Below are 14,544 nucleotides of genomic sequence, written 5' to 3'. Positions count from 1 at the left end.
TTTTAATTTGCATTTCACTGTTTACTAGTGAAGTGGAATATCTTTTTATAGACTTGATAATTTCTTCTTTCATGAAAATGTTTTTCCCTTGAATTTCAGGTGTGATTTGGTTTTAATGTTCTTAATGCTATTGCAGTGGTATTTATATACGTGGTAAGTTTCTTCTGGTGTCTATGTTGTCTTTTTACTTTCTTAATGGTGCCTTTTAATCGACAAAAGTTACTTTAAATTTTGTAAGTTTTCCATTTGTTCCCTTATGATTGAAGTTTTTTACCTTAAGAAATCTTTTCCTAACCCAGGGTTATAAAATTATACCGAGGTTTCCTCTACAAGATTTAAAGTTTTTTTCATTTCATTTAACGTTTTAATCCATATGGAATTTATTTTTTGTATGAGGATAGGAATCTAATTTCATTTCCTTCATATGACCTATGGTAGCAGCACTCTGTGAGAAGTTTGTCCCTTCCCCAGTGATCTATATGCCAGGTCTGTCAGAGCAAGTTGAGTTGCTGTTTCTTGGGTGATTGGGATCTTTATTGAAATTGCATTTACGAATGAATTCTTCTCTTCAAAGAAAATGTTCTTTGTTGCTTTTTAAAATTTCTGTGTTGTACCTTTATTTTCTATTGCACTGATTTCTGCTCTTATTCATTTCTTTAAAAAAAATTTATGCTTATTTGCTATTTTTTATCCTTTTAAGCTTTAATTTTTATTTTTTATTGAAGTATAGTTGACTTATAATAGTTCCTGTTGTTATTAATTATGTACATATACTTTTCATATTCTTCTCCGTCATAGGTAATCATCACAAGATATTGAATGTATTTCCCTGTGTTATAGAGTAGGACCTTGTTTATTTTATTTACAGTAGGGTGTATCTGCTAATCCCAAACTCCTACCTTATCCCTCACCACCCTTACTGCTCTGGTAAGCATAAATTTGTTTTCTATGTCTGATTCTGCTTCTGTTTTGTAAATAAGCCCCTTTCTCTCATGCTGTTTTTTTTTTGTTCTTATAATTTTTATTGGAGTATAGTTGATTTACAGTGTTGCTAGTTTCTGCTGTACAGCAAACTGAATCAGTTATACATATAACCACTCTTTTTTAGATTCTTTTCCCATATATATTATTACAGATTATTGAGTATAGTTCCCTGTATTACACTTATAACGTTTTAGATTCCACATATAAGTGATATCATATGATATTGGTCTATCTCTGTCTGACTTGCTTCACGTATGATCATCTCTAGGTGGATCCATGTTGCTGCAAATGGCATTATTTCATTCTTCCTTATGGCTGACTGATATTCCATTGTATTTATTTACTTATTTTAAAAACGTATTTGTTTATCTTTGGCTGTGTTGGGTCTTCATTGCTGCGCGCGGGCTTTCTCTAGTTGCGGTGAGCCGGGGCTGCTCTTTGTTGTGGAGTGCGGGCTTCTCATTGCGGTGGCTTCTCTTGTTGTGGAGCACGGGCTCTAGGTGCACAGGCTTCAGTAGTTGCAGCACGCAGGCTCTGCAGTTGTGGCTCGTGGGCTCTAGAGCACAGGCTCAGTAGTTGTGGCGCATGGGCTTAGTTGCTGCGCGGCATGTGGGATCTTCCCGGACCAGGGCTCGAACCCGTGTCCCCTGCATTGGCAGGCGGATTCTTAACCACTGTGCCACCAGGGAAGCCCTCCATTTTGTTTATATACCATGTTTTCCTTACCCATTCATCTGTCAGTGGACACTTAGGTTGCTTCCATGTCTTGGCTATTGTAATAGTAATGCTGTGAACATTAGGGTTCATGATCTTTTCCAACTACACTTTTCTCCAGAGATAAACCAAGGAGTGGGATTGTTGTATTGTACGGTAACTGTGCAAATAGTTTTTTAAGGATCCTGCATACTGTTCTCCGTAGTGGCTGCACCAATTTACTTTCCCACCAACACTGTAGAGGGTTCCCTTTTTTCTAGGCTCACCGCAGCATTTACTGCTTGTAGATTTTTTGATGCTGGCCATTGTGACTGGTGGAAGGTGACACCTCACTGTAGTTTTCATTGGCTTTGCTCTCAGAATTAGCAATGTTGAGCATCTTGTCATCTTCCTCTTTGGGTTTTTTTTTCCTCTTCAAACGGTATAAAATTCGCCTCTTCAAATTGGCTTTTTGAAAGTCGGCTGTGTTTGGAATTCAGCGTTATTAACAGCCCTTCAAGCTTTGTGAATATGAGGTGCCCTGAAGCACCCGTTGTAAAGTTGTTCCGGGAAACGTCCACAAGGCGGCAGCATTTCTTCATGCCCAACTCCAGTTACTTGGCAACAAAAAGCCTTAGGGAAAGTCTGCTTCCTGGGCTGTGAATTAGAGGGGAATGTGCCAGAGCAAAGTCTCAAGGGCTTGGGTCTCACTACTTCTTCCCCCTTCAGCCTCACCCCTGCCCCCCGAGACAAACGGCAACCCCTGCAAACGGCCCTGAGTGTGTGCTGTGTTTCATAGGTAGGGTGACTCCCAGGAAGGAGGCTGGAGGCCCCCTGCCTGCAGGAGACGTGCAGACCAGGTGACTTCTCGAAGCTCCTCCAGCCCAGAGGGTCCACTGTCGTTTGGGTGTGCTCGGCTTCGTTTAGGTGTAGGAGGGCCCACCTGGATCTGGAGATGGTGGTCCCCTCCCAAGGGGAACGGACAAGACAGGTCCAAGGGGGGCCCCATGTGGGAGCACACCCTCCCGTGCTCCCTCATCCCCAGCACAGTGCAGCCTTGGGACCAAAGTCTGCTCAGGCTTCAGGTATGTGATACCAGCCCAGGTCCCTGAGGCCAGAGGGGAATAGAGCAGACATTTCTTTGCTATTCTTGTTTATTTTCATGATATGTTGGAGTATAGTTGATTTACAATGTTGTGTTGTTTTCAGGTGTACAGCAACCTGATTCACTTATTGATATTCATGTATCTATTCTGAGTTCTTTTCCCATATAGGTTATTGCAGAACACTGAGCAGATTTCCCTGTGCTTTACAGGAGGTCCATGTTGATTATCCATCAAATGTATGTATGTGTGTGTGTATATATATATATATATACACACACACACACACACACACACATATATATATACACACACACACATATATAAATACACTTGTGTGTATATGAAGCCCAACCTCCTAATTTGTCCTTGGCCCCCACTTTTCCTTTTTGGTAACCCTACGTTCGTTTTCCAAGTGTGTGTGTGTGTTGCTGTTTTCTAAATGAGTTCATGTGTATCTGTTGTTCAGTCCCAGGTATAGGTGATATCATATGCTGTTCATCTTCCTCTGACTCACTTCACTTACTGTATGTGCATCCCAGGTCCATGCATGTTGCCGCCAGTAGCATTATTTCATTCTTGTTTATGGCTGAGTAATAGTCCATTGTATATACGTACCACGTTGTCTTATCCAGTCATCTGTTGGTGGACATTTTGGTTGTTTCTGTGTCCTGGCTGTTGGAACCAGTGCTGCAATGAACCCCGGGGCGCCTGGTTCATTTCCAATTATGGGTTTCTCCAGATAGATGCCCAGGAGTGCTCCTGGGGCCGGGCTCTTTTTAGTTTTGTTAGGAACTTCGATACTGTCCTTTACGGTGGCTTTTACCAATGTACATTCGCACGAAAATGGAGGAGGGTTCCACTTTTTCGGTCCTCGAATTACAATGTGCGCAGTGAGGGCTTGTCCTGATGGTCCTTTAGGCAGAGGTCTGTTTATGCTCTCAGGACAGGTACCTGCAGGGCAGCTGTGTCCCAGAGGTCAGCTGGCTGGGTACACACTGACAGTTGCTGGCGAGCAGGCCGCTTGTGAGGAGTGACTGGTGTCTCTTTCTCCAGAAAAACATCTCGGGGGCCTACGAGGTCAGCAAGAAGTCTCCCAAGTCTGTTGTGAAGGTGATCAAGATCTCAGCCCCGGCCAAGGATGCTGTCTCTAACTACAGTATCCAGACCCTGAACTCTACAGAGCTTGCAAAGAAGGAGCTGTATCGAGAGACGGCCAAGGTGAGTTAAGGCCCAGGGTGGGGAGCAGTGACGCACCTCCACTCCAGGCAGGGCGGCGGGGGGTCTCCGGGGTGGGGAGGAGCCGACAAGGGACGAGCGCCGGCACAGAGAGGCGTGAACCCTCTACACGCCACGTTGAGCCCAGAGGCCCCCAGCGCCTGTCCAGGTGTGCGTGGCTCTCGGTAGCCCTTCATTGCTGCCTAGGAAAGGCAGCCTAACCCCGGCAGGGAAAGCCTGGGCTTAGGCTTCCTTCCCGCCCTGACCACTTCAGAAAAGGGCTCTGTCAAAGGGAACAGGGACGTGGCCCTCGCTGGGCTGCTGCCTGGCTCTGGTAACCAGCAGGCACCCCGCACCACCAGGAGCCAGCACCCTGCCCCCAAGACTGGCAGCCGGTCCGCCGCCCCGAGGTCCGCTGTCAGCCCGTCTATCCACGTCTGCTCGCGTTTCCAGGAGCCGAGGAAGAGACTCACGTACTCCCAGAGCCACCTGTCAGCCACAGTGGAGCCTCAGGATTCAGAGGAGGAGAAGAGAAAAGCCGAGAGGAAGTCCCGCGACGCCTGGCTCACACCCAGCGGCTTCCAAGTGACCGGTCTTCACAGCACTGGCAGGACACATCACTTGGGGCTGCCACCCCCCGGCGCCATCACAGAGGTGGGTGGCGGGAGTGGGTCTCCGGCGGGCGTCCGCAGGGGCCTCCCCCTGACCTGCTGCCCCCCGACGTAGGAGTGGAGGGAGAAGGCACTGTTTGCTAACGTGCTGGAGCCGGTGCTGCACCGAGAGAGCTGGGGCTGGGACCGGCGCCCCCAGGACTTCGATCTGTACACGCAGCCGCCGCCATTCTTGGAGCTGCCGCCCCCTCCGGCGCCACAGCCCAGGACAGGTAACCGTGGGCGGCACCCGTTCTGTTTTAGCAGCCACACTCCTGGGCTGGTGTCACAGCGCAGGCTGGGCTGGAACTTCTGGTTCCAGCTGGATTCGTCACTTGCTGTATGACGGGGGGCAGGTCCCGCCCCGGCTCTGGGCTTGGTTTCTGTGAAAGGGAGGCGTTGGAAGGTAGGGCTAAGGGCTTTCACACTGTGTTACCCATGACCAGCCTTGAGAGGCTCTGGGCACTGCTGGGCCCTTCCAGCTCCCAGACACGGCCAGTTGTCACCCGTGGGGGAGGGCGGGAGCCTGGCCACACCAAGCCCTCTTCATCCCCCTGTTTGTGAAGAGGGACCAGAAAATCATTTATAGGTAGACAACCAAATCTGTGAATTAACAGAACCAGAATCTTCAGGGAGAAAGAGAGGCGAGTTGATCTGGCCACAGACCCCTCGCCCAGAAAGCTAGACTGGATAAACGGTGGAGTGCTTTCCCTCCCTGACTCACTCATAAGGGCCGCTGGCAACAGCTCCATGAAACCGGAGGACATGCTGACAAGCTGCTGAAACTGGTCTCTCCCCTCCTCTGCACTGTGCCACCTCCCTTCAGCGGAGGCCCCAGGCTCTGGGGCTGCAGGCAGGGTCCCAGGCTCGCTGCCCTGGCCCCGGTTCCCAGGGCGCGCGGCTGAGAACCGCTCCCCACAGCGGGAGACAAGGAGAACCTGCTGCAGACGGGGCTCCCGCCTCCCGAGGGCTCTGCGCAGACTGCTGCCCCGGCACCGGGTGCGAAGCCGTGACCTCTCCCTCCGCGCCAGCACCGAAGCTGGGGTGCCGTCAGGAAGATGAGCTGTCACGAGGCCGGCAGCAGGCCCAGCCCCACGCCCAGGTGGATGACGGCTCCTACTCGCAGGGGGAACGCCGGGCCGCCTCAAGGCAACGTCTGTGACGGCCACGCCGCCGGGAACCGACCGACCCAGCGTGAAGCCTGCCAGGTGAGCACGCCAGGACGAGTGTGTAGCGGCCCGTGTGTGCCACCGGGAGACGCTGCTTGTCTTGTCAAGCGGCAGAGACAAGCGCCCGCACCATCACCTGAGAGGGACCAAAGCCTCACGGCACCGTGGCCCGGGCACCTGCCCCGCTGCTGCTGGAACCCTCTTCGCACACAGGGGGACAAAGGGCCCTGGAAGCCGTCACCAGAGGGGGGATCGGAGGGTCAACTTGTTAGGCTGGCTCTGAGGAAGCAGGTGACTGACTAGTGCAGCAAACAAACACTACAAGGGGAAACGCAAACTGTCCTCTTCTGTTAAACGGTTCCTGTTTAAGCTAGGAGCCAAAGGCACTTACTTAAAAGAATGACACATACGCCGTTTTCAAGCTGTTTCTTGGAGAACGTGTGGCCTGGCAGAAATGGCCACCCTGCTGAGACCCGTCCCCCCCACGCCCGGCCAGCTTCCACCCCGAAGCCTCACGATCAGGTGAGTTGCAGCAGCTCCGCGCTCTCCCCGTGTCCGCTCGGAGCCCGGGATCGTGTCTGTCAGGCAGCAGTGCCCACGGGGGCCTGGAGAAGCCCGTCAGTCAGAGAACTGGGAGAAACAGTTAACTTGTAATAAAGCACGTTCTCTACCTTCTGGAAGGCGTGTGTCGGGCGGACAGCAGCAGGGACGCTGACCCCCTGCTTCAGGACGGCCGGTCCAGAGGGTGGGCACAGACGTAGGCTCGCTTCTTCAGGACCTGCTGGGACACTTTCTTGATCAGTTCATCGAGATTTTCCGGAGAATCTAGGAGGGAAAGAGTAGGTGATCTTCGGAAAAAAATGTTCCAGCAATTCCTGTTATCACGAAGTCAGCCCTGCAGTGTGAAGGAGCCCTGAAGGCGGCAGCCCGTCCCCAGGAAGTGATTCTGGGCTGCCGCCTGGCGACCCCAGCCTGCTGGAGGAGACGCCCTGCGGTGACAGCCGCGCCAGCACGGTGGGCGCGGGGCGCCAGTGCTGAGCTGCGCGGAGCCCCGCGCTCCTCCCTCCGCAGCGCGGCCGGGTACGGGGTCCCCAGAGGCTCTCGCCTCGCCGGCTCTGTGCGCTCCTGCGGGCAGGCCTCACCCAGCCCTCGGTGCGCAGCCAGCAGCCCTGGGAGGCCACCGCCAGGTCGCCTGGCATCAGGTCCCGCCCCCCATTCTCCCCCAGCCCGAGCCGCCCACTTACGCTTGTCCAGCTGAGACAGGGTGCAGAGATTCTGGTGGTAAGCTTCCGTGCAGAAGATGTTGGCCAACAGAACCTGCCAGAACCAAAGTCCAAGTCAGAGAGGATGACTGCTGAGGACCCTGGGCTCTCTGGGCCTTAGGGCCGCCCCTGCCTGGAGCCTGACCTCTGAGCTTCAAAGAACTCAGTCTGTCAGCCAAAGCGGGCAGCTTGACCAGGGTCAGGTGGCCTGGCTCAGAAGCCATGGCAGCCCCGAGCCAAACCAGCCCTGTCCTCAGGGCAAGTGACTCAACCCCTCTGAGCCTCAGGTTGCTCCTTGGCGGGAGAACGTCTCAATCCCCGCAGCCACGGGGCGCGTCAAGACGAGGGCGTGCACACAGCAGGTGCTCAGACGGAGACGGCACCCACCCTGCTAGCAGAGGGGTGAGGGCGCTGGGTTTCGGATTCCGACACTCACTCCCCCCTGCCCCCCCCCCCCCAAGGCAGGAAGGTGAAAGGCAGTGGTCCTGTGTCCTGAACAGCAGAGACCCGCCCATCGGAGCTGAGAGCACCGGCTATGGCCACGGACACAACTTGGCAACCCCACCTGTCTCTGGATCAGCTGGCGTGGACCCCGTGCTCACCCCCGACCCCCGGACGCACCCAGCCCCTCCCTTCCCCGCTGCCCGGCCTCATTAAAGTGCAGCAGAATGACCCCTGCAGGGAGGCTGCCTGTGCGGGCGGGAGGGGCGGGCCCACCTCGTGGTCGTGGTTCTGGAGCCCCACACGGATAGAGCGGCTGGCCCGCGACAGCACGGCCGTCATCCCGTACAGGTTGATGAGGACGTTGGCCACTCGTTTCAAGACCAGCTGCTCCTCCACGATGCTCTGGGAACAGAGGGCAGGGGGGAGACTTACCACCGGGACACAGCGCCAACACGCTCTCTCTCTCTCTCTCTCTCTCTCTCGGGCCCACCTTTGCGCATCTCTGAGCCTCACTCTACACCCTGGGGGAGCAGGCCTAACACTGCCTTCCCTTTGGGTTTTCCCTTAGCTCTGTCCAGATCTGGGCAGGAGTCAAGACAAGATCATGTCCCAGAAGCCTGGCTGAGACCACCGGCCAGCGCTTATTACCACCTTTGGACGCAAGAGACACAGATCAGGTCCTAAGAGGAAGGTCCAGGTGGGGCTGCCCCCTCCCGGCTCCAGGGAGCGTCTGGTCGCCTAGACGGTGCCCACCCAGCAGGGGCTCCCCCCACGCTCCCCAGCTAGCTGAGTGGTCCCCAGGGCAGGCAGCCACAGCCAGCCCTGCTTCCCCAGCCCTCCATGGTGACCGAGATTTCTAGGCCTGGTCCCTAGCCGCTGGCCCGCCTCCCCGCCCCCAGGTACCTTGCCAAAGCGAAGCAGCAGGGTCTCCACGGTGCGGCTGAAGTAGTGCACGTTCTGCTCGAGCTTGTGGGCGCTGTCCTGGGGGGCCGGGGGGAGGATTCCGCTCAGCACCGCCCTCCCGCGGTGCCCAGGCCCTGCTGCCAGGCTTGGCTGTTCTCCACCGTGACAGGGTGGAGAGGGCATCTGGTGACCCTCGGACTGCCTGGTCCTCCCCGGTGCCCCCGGCCACACCCCCTCTGGGAAGGGGATACCCGATGGGGGGGTACCCCTGGCTGGACCACTCACCGCCATGCTGGGGTGCACGACTCCGAGCTTCCCTGTCAGCCCAAGGTCCACAGTTCGGCCCAGGGAGTCCCGAAGCCTCTGGCCGACAGTCTCCAGGATGGTGGTCACATTGCCCTGTTTAAGCTGCCTGCAGAGAGCCCAGGCGCGGTAAGCTGAGGCCCCGCAGCCGGCTCCTGCCGCCCAGCAACACGGCCCCGCCTCGGTGCCAGCAGCTCTAGGGGACCCGGGCAAGCCCCCTGACTACGCAAAGCCAGAGGGGCCACCTGGACACAACCCAGGACCTGGCCCGCCCCACAGGCAGCAGCCGTCTCCTCGACGGCCGGAGGGGACACCCGGGGCACACCTGCTTCCAGCTCATTCTCTCCCCGAGTAGCCTGAAAAATCCTCTGAGCAAGCCATGCCTGGGCGCTGGCAGGGGCTACTCACTGTTCTGGCCCCAGGATGGGGGTCAGGAGAGGAAACTAGTCTTGTGTTGGCCTTGGAGCTGGCACCTACTCAAGGATCACCTCTCCTTGCCCCGGTTCTAGAAGCAGCACAGAGCTGCAGGGGAGGAGGGCAGGGCCCTGGCGGCTTCCCAGGCAGCTGGCCCCTCCCTGTCCCCTCCCGCCAGCCAGCCTGTGAGTCAGCTGAGCCCTGCAAGGCTGCACGCCTGGTCCCCGGATGAGGCAGCGCCCTCCTCTGGCTGCCCCGGGACAGGCCTCTGCGGGGCAGGGTGGGCGGACCCGAGGCGGACCCGAGGGGCAGACGGTGGGCGCGGCACCTACCTGACCCTCGCAGTCAGGACGCGGCCGGCATGCTGCAAGCCTGTCAGGGCGATGTACATCCGGAGAATCTCGTTGGTTCCCTGTGGCCAACATCGCCCAGGTCAAAGGCCGCCCACATCAGGGCAGTGCCGTGTGCGGGGCTGGCTGGGCCATGCTGCTTCCCGCTCCCTCTTCGGAAGCAGCTGGGAGCAGGGCTGTGACCGGGGGCCAGGGCAACACGCAGGCTACTGCTTCCACGGGACAAGTTGGGGCTGACCAGATGGCGGTGGCCTCCCTCCGGGACCTACCCCATCCCATGACCAACTGTGCATGAGTCATTCCTTTTTCCAAGCTTCCGATTCTACTTCTTTTAAGCGGAGAAACAGTTCCCCTTAAAAGAAGTGAAGGATACTAGTACCCAGGACACAGCAAGTCCTCAGTGGACCCACTACTAGCTCAGGCCAGGCCAGGCTCCTCGGGAAGCAGCTGGCCGCACCGCAGTGCCAGGTGCCAACACCCCGGGGCCGCCGCTTCCCTGCTGCCACCCCCAGGCACCCCGCCCCCCCACCGTGAGCCACGTGACCTCGGGGACGCAGACCAGGGGGCTTGTGCCCGTCATGCACGGTGGTGCTGAGGGTCAGAGGGGCAGGGGCTGGACTGAGGCACACCGCCAGGCCACGCCACGGACAGAGACTCCGTGGGAGCGGAAGTGGGAGCAAGGAGAACTCCAGGCTGACCCAGGCCCGTCCGGGGCGGTCTCGGCTTCACGCTGAGGGCCCTGCACCCCTCAGAGCTCCTGAACCCGTGCTGACCACCCCACCAGCCACGGAGGACCGCACTCGCCCGGGCCAAGCGGAGGGGCCTTGGGGGAGGCAGGCCTGGGGCAGCAGGGTTGTGACGTGGGAACTGCCCCCGGGGCCTCGGGCTGGCCGCGCCCTGTCTGCCCACCGAGGGAGAGGACACAGGGAACACCAGCAGCCAATGCGGTCTTCCCCCCTCCCCAGGGGGAGCCGCCCGGGCGCCCAGCCTCGCACTGGTCCAAGGGTCTGCCTCCGCACACCTGCGTCCAGCCTGAAATCCCGCCCGGCCTCCCTCCACGGCCGCTGGCCGCACCGCTGCAACCCACGCCCTGGGCGGGCTCGGGGCATTTCCAGGGACGCGAACGCAAACAAGCCATTCTCTGCTCCAAACTTTGTTACCGCTTCTCGGCCCTCACGGTAAGATCCAAATGGGCTTCCACGGCTGGCTACTCTCTGGCCTTCCCGCCCAGCCCCTCTGCCCTGCCCCCCCTGCCCCCCCTGCCCCACCCACACCCCAGCCCCGCCGAGCAGGACCGGCCGCTGCTCCTTTCGTTTCCCTGGTGCCGGCAGGGAAGGTCCCGTCGGGGCCTGGCACACTCCACTCCCCTGCCCTCTCTGCCCCCAAGGCCAAGTGCGCTGCTTCCTGAGACCCCAGCCCCTCACCACACTGGTGTTCCGGAGTCGTCCTCTCTCAGCCAGGCTGCACGAGGCTCTGGGGTCCACGGCGGAGCGGGGCGGGGCCGAGCGCTCAGCGGGGCGGCGCACTCACCTCGAAGATAAGCAGGATGCGGCTGTCACGCAGGATGCGCTCGTACGGGTAGTCCCTCATGTAGCCCGAGCCCCCGAGGATCTGGAGCGCCTCGCTCACGCACTGCCACGCGGCCTCGGAGCTGAACACCTGCCACGGGCCCGGGCGAGGTCAGCACCAAAGCCCCTTCCGCAGGGGGACCCTCTGCCTCGGGGCCAGGTGGCTGCGGACGGGGTGGGAGGCCCCATGCGGAGAAGGGGGCTTTGGCACGAGACGACCCAGGTAGGAGCCCTGACTGTCACGTCTCACTGGTGGCCAAAAAATGACCCCCCTCCCCAAAACAAGACAGAGGCACGGGGAACTCTGTGCTATCTACCTCAACCAGATATTTCATAAAAGGAAGTTCTGACACCAAAATTTAGGAAGACCAGACTCAGGACAACACAGTCCTTCCCGGGGAAGCCCAGCTGCTTTGTTAGGCGGATACGAAGTTACAGTACCCAGTCTGTATTCTCTTCTTTCGCTATGATCACCGTCAGCTGGTGACAGCCTGGCACAAACCATGCGGGGAGACACCGGCCTCCCGTAAGCTGGGCACTGCCCTCTGCTGCTGCTCCTATGCTACTCTGCTCTGCCCAGCTGCATCCCAGGGGTGCCTGGCATGGTGGGTACCTCGTAAATACCTAAGCAGTGACAAACTAAGGAGGAAGACGGCAGGCACGCTGCGTGTGGGGTTACCTTGACCGTGGCGGCCTCGATGGAGCAGTCGGGAAAGCCCGGCTGGTCCAGCATCCCCGCGGTGAGGTAGGCCATGCTTTCCATCACGTAAGCCTTCTGAGCCATCAGGGCAAACTTCTCCTGGAGCGTTCAGAAAAATGCACCATCAAGAAAGAATCTGCCTGTACTGAGACCCAAACCTGCCGAGCAGCAGAGAGGGTAATTCAGACCACGCCCAGTGCCCAAGAGCACCAAGGCCTGGCACTCGTAAAAGGGGCCACGTGCTCATCTTCTCCCCGGACCACCGCCCAGGAGTCGGCAGTACAGACCCCCAAGCACGCTTTCAGTGCCCACGAGGCAGAGTCAGCCCATGCGGTGCTCTGGACCCTCCATACCTGAATCAGTCCAAACTCGCTGAGGTTCCTGTTGAACTGTTTCCTTGTGCAGGCGTACTCGGCGGTCATTTCTGAAGAGGGGCAGAGTTATCAAAGAACAATTTTCCGGCTGTCTTAAAATGATTTCCTCGGTCTATCGTCACCACCCTTCAAACGCTCAGGCAGGAGCTACGAGAAGCGGGTCTGCTGAGACCAACACCCTGAAAGTGAGAGCCCCGCCTTCCAACATCTCCGGGTCCAGGAGTGACTGTCCCCTCTGAGTGGCACCCAGGGTGGGGGACGCAGCAGGATCAGGGGCCAGTCAGACACGTCCGGACCCCACTCTCGCTCTTAACAGCCAAGCCTGGGCCACGTGGCCTCCCCGCCCTCGTCAACACTATCGACCTCAGAGACACGGCAAAGGCCTCGGGACGCCCTGCACGGAGAAGCAGGCTCACACCCGGCACACGGGTCCGGTCTGGCAGCAGGAGGGTGGCCCGTGGCTTCCGCGCCAGCCCTGCAGGCGCCCACGTGCCCACGTGCCCACGGCGGCCCCTCCCTGCAGCCAGCGCTCTCCCAACGCTCCCCACGGACCTCCACGCGTGACCCACTCGCACAGCGGGCTCGCAGGGCAGGCAGGCTCCCACGTCCCCCCATTTCTGGGCCTTGCGATCTCAGGGGCTCTACATCCTCTGGGGACAGACTGACCACGAGAGCGAAGCCCCTGCACTGAGGAGTTTTCCAGACAAGGCAGCAGAGTCCAGGTGGGCGCAGGGCCCTGGGGGAAGCTTCGCAGAGGAGGGCGAGCCCTGAGCTTGCAGTCGGATGAGGGGTGCGGTCTCGGGCACATCACCCCCCCGCTCTGAGTGGCCGTCCCTTCGTCTATAAACGAACTCTGCCCTGAACTCCGAGGAGCTTCCTGGGCACCCAGTGGGGAGCGGGCCCCGGGTACGCCCGCGCCGCAGCCAGGGCCCTGCGTGTCCCTGTGGCCCCCGCCACAGAGCAGAGATGGCAGTGACGTTCTGTGCCCTGCAAAACCCCTATCAGGCTGCTTTACCTTCACTGGCAAAGGGAAGTCTAGGGTTCAGTGAGCGTACCAGAAGAGAGGGACAGTCGAAAGGCTGAGGGACCAGGGTCCCCACTCTGGCCCCGTGGCTCACCCACTGTGGACCGCCATCCACAGGGAACCGGCGCACAGGCTTCTCCGTGTCCAGCTCACATTCAGGTGCTCGCTCCGCGGCCGGAGCAGCCACCCCCGTCTACCTCCACCAGGAAGTGCCCCGCCTCCCCCATCCCGTGCGTGTTGAAACCGCAACACCGGCCCTTCAGGGGCAGCCTCAGTGCACCCTTCAGTCTAAGTCGAAGCCCTGATCCTAGACTTGGACAGGACAGGCTGTCAGTGGCCCGGCTCGGCGCTGGCCCGCCCGCCCGCCCAGGGACGGGGCAGGCGGGGGCGGCAGGGGCAGGCGGGGGCGGCGGGGGCAGCGGGAGCAGGCGGGGGCAGGCGGGGGCAGGCGGGGGCAGGCAAGGTGCCGTCCCTGACTTACGCACCGATCAGCGTCTTGAGCATCCCGGCCACGGCACTGCCCATGCTGAACCGCCCGCTGTTGAGGATGTTCATGGCCACCTGCGGAGAGAGGAGGGCTCAGCGTGGGCCGCTCCCTCCGTGCCCAGCTGGGAGAGCTGAGGGCCCTAGAGGGCTGAAGGGGACAGACCGCAACAGGGCTTCTCTGCTTTTACCAGACAACAGGCAGCATGCGGATGGAATTAATCATCCTGCCAACCCTCCCTGGGCCGGGAGAGAACACAGTCCCACGGCCTCAAAACCAGGTGATCTGTCATGGAGATGCTCTCACAAACATCCCCGCAGGCACCCCACCCCCCACCAAAAAAAAAAAAAAATGGGACACGCTTATTCCAAAGGAAGTGGCCACTTCCCTCGGCCTCAGGGGAGGGGAGCAGAAACTAAGACTGGCTGGGTACCCACTGCCAACTCCTCACTTTCCCAGCAACGCGTCAGCGTCAGGGTCCTCCTTTCACAGAAGAAGAGCCGGAGGTTCCAGGTGGTGACCAGTCACAGACAGAGCAAGCACCCGCCTGACGTGCACCCTGCACTGAGCCAGCCCCTCGCACGGACGTGACGGGCTCCTCCTCCCCCGGTGCCTACAGTAACGACCCTAGCTCAGGAGTTCTGTCAGCTTCACTCCTCTCTTCCGACCCCCACTTTCTACCTAAAGCCGACGGCAAGCACACACACTGCTTCCCAAGTACCAGACTAGCCGGGCTTGGGGAGGCAGCCCCTTACAGACCTGAAGCGACCCAGAGGCCACAGCCACCCAGGCAACAGGGGAGGAGGGGCCGCCAGCACGAGGCTCCTAGAGGACGCTGTGACCTGCCCACCTCCGCTCAAGCCTGCGAGGCCCAGGGAGGAGGCCTCAAGGCAGGGCCGGG

At 58.8% G+C, this 14,544-nt stretch overlaps 2 protein-coding genes across 5 annotated transcripts in view; one reads left to right on the top strand and one right to left on the bottom strand.

Moving 5' to 3' along the window:
• Nucleotides 1-5,810, top strand: part of CFAP92 (cilia and flagella associated protein 92 (putative)) — a 73,411-nt gene extending 67,601 nt beyond the window's left edge. Inside the window, exons 12-15 of the mRNA XM_059940614.1 lie at nucleotides 3,837-4,001; nucleotides 4,452-4,652; nucleotides 4,725-4,988; nucleotides 5,475-5,810. Coding sequence (XP_059796597.1) covers nucleotides 3,837-4,001; nucleotides 4,452-4,652; nucleotides 4,725-4,988; nucleotides 5,475-5,810 — 966 coding nt within the window. The remainder of the gene's footprint in view (nucleotides 1-3,836; nucleotides 4,002-4,451; nucleotides 4,653-4,724; nucleotides 4,989-5,474) is intronic.
• Nucleotides 1-14,544, bottom strand: part of ACAD9 (acyl-CoA dehydrogenase family member 9) — a 64,420-nt gene that overhangs the window by 1,455 nt on the left and 48,421 nt on the right. The window contains exons 9-19 of one of the 4 annotated variants that reach the window (XR_009505972.1): nucleotides 13,645-13,720; nucleotides 12,115-12,185; nucleotides 11,741-11,860; nucleotides 11,024-11,152; nucleotides 9,476-9,555; nucleotides 8,712-8,838; nucleotides 8,427-8,504; nucleotides 7,797-7,925; nucleotides 7,062-7,134; nucleotides 6,489-6,642; nucleotides 771-5,031 (exon numbers count right to left, since the gene is read on the bottom strand). Coding sequence is in view for 2 of the 4 variants with exons in the window: in XM_059940486.1 (XP_059796469.1) it covers nucleotides 6,542-6,642; nucleotides 7,062-7,134; nucleotides 7,797-7,925; nucleotides 8,427-8,504; nucleotides 8,712-8,838; nucleotides 9,476-9,555; nucleotides 11,024-11,152; nucleotides 11,741-11,860; nucleotides 12,115-12,185; nucleotides 13,645-13,720 (984 nt within the window). In the remaining 2 variants the exon portion in view is untranslated. Of the gene's footprint in view, nucleotides 1-770; nucleotides 5,032-6,228; nucleotides 6,643-7,061; nucleotides 7,135-7,796; nucleotides 7,926-8,426; nucleotides 8,505-8,711; nucleotides 8,839-9,475; nucleotides 9,556-11,023; nucleotides 11,153-11,740; nucleotides 11,861-12,114; nucleotides 12,186-13,644; nucleotides 13,721-14,544 lie in introns of those variants that run through there. The other 3 variants (XM_059940486.1, XR_009505971.1, XM_059940485.1) reach the window with 3 other exon arrangements.

This window comes from Balaenoptera ricei, chromosome 11, assembly GCF_028023285.1.
Source record: "Balaenoptera ricei isolate mBalRic1 chromosome 11, mBalRic1.hap2, whole genome shotgun sequence".
Classification (NCBI taxonomy): domain Eukaryota; kingdom Metazoa; phylum Chordata; class Mammalia; order Artiodactyla; family Balaenopteridae; genus Balaenoptera; species Balaenoptera ricei.
The sequence above is the reverse complement of the archived record's forward strand: the minus strand, read 5'-3'. Positions and strand labels throughout refer to the sequence as shown.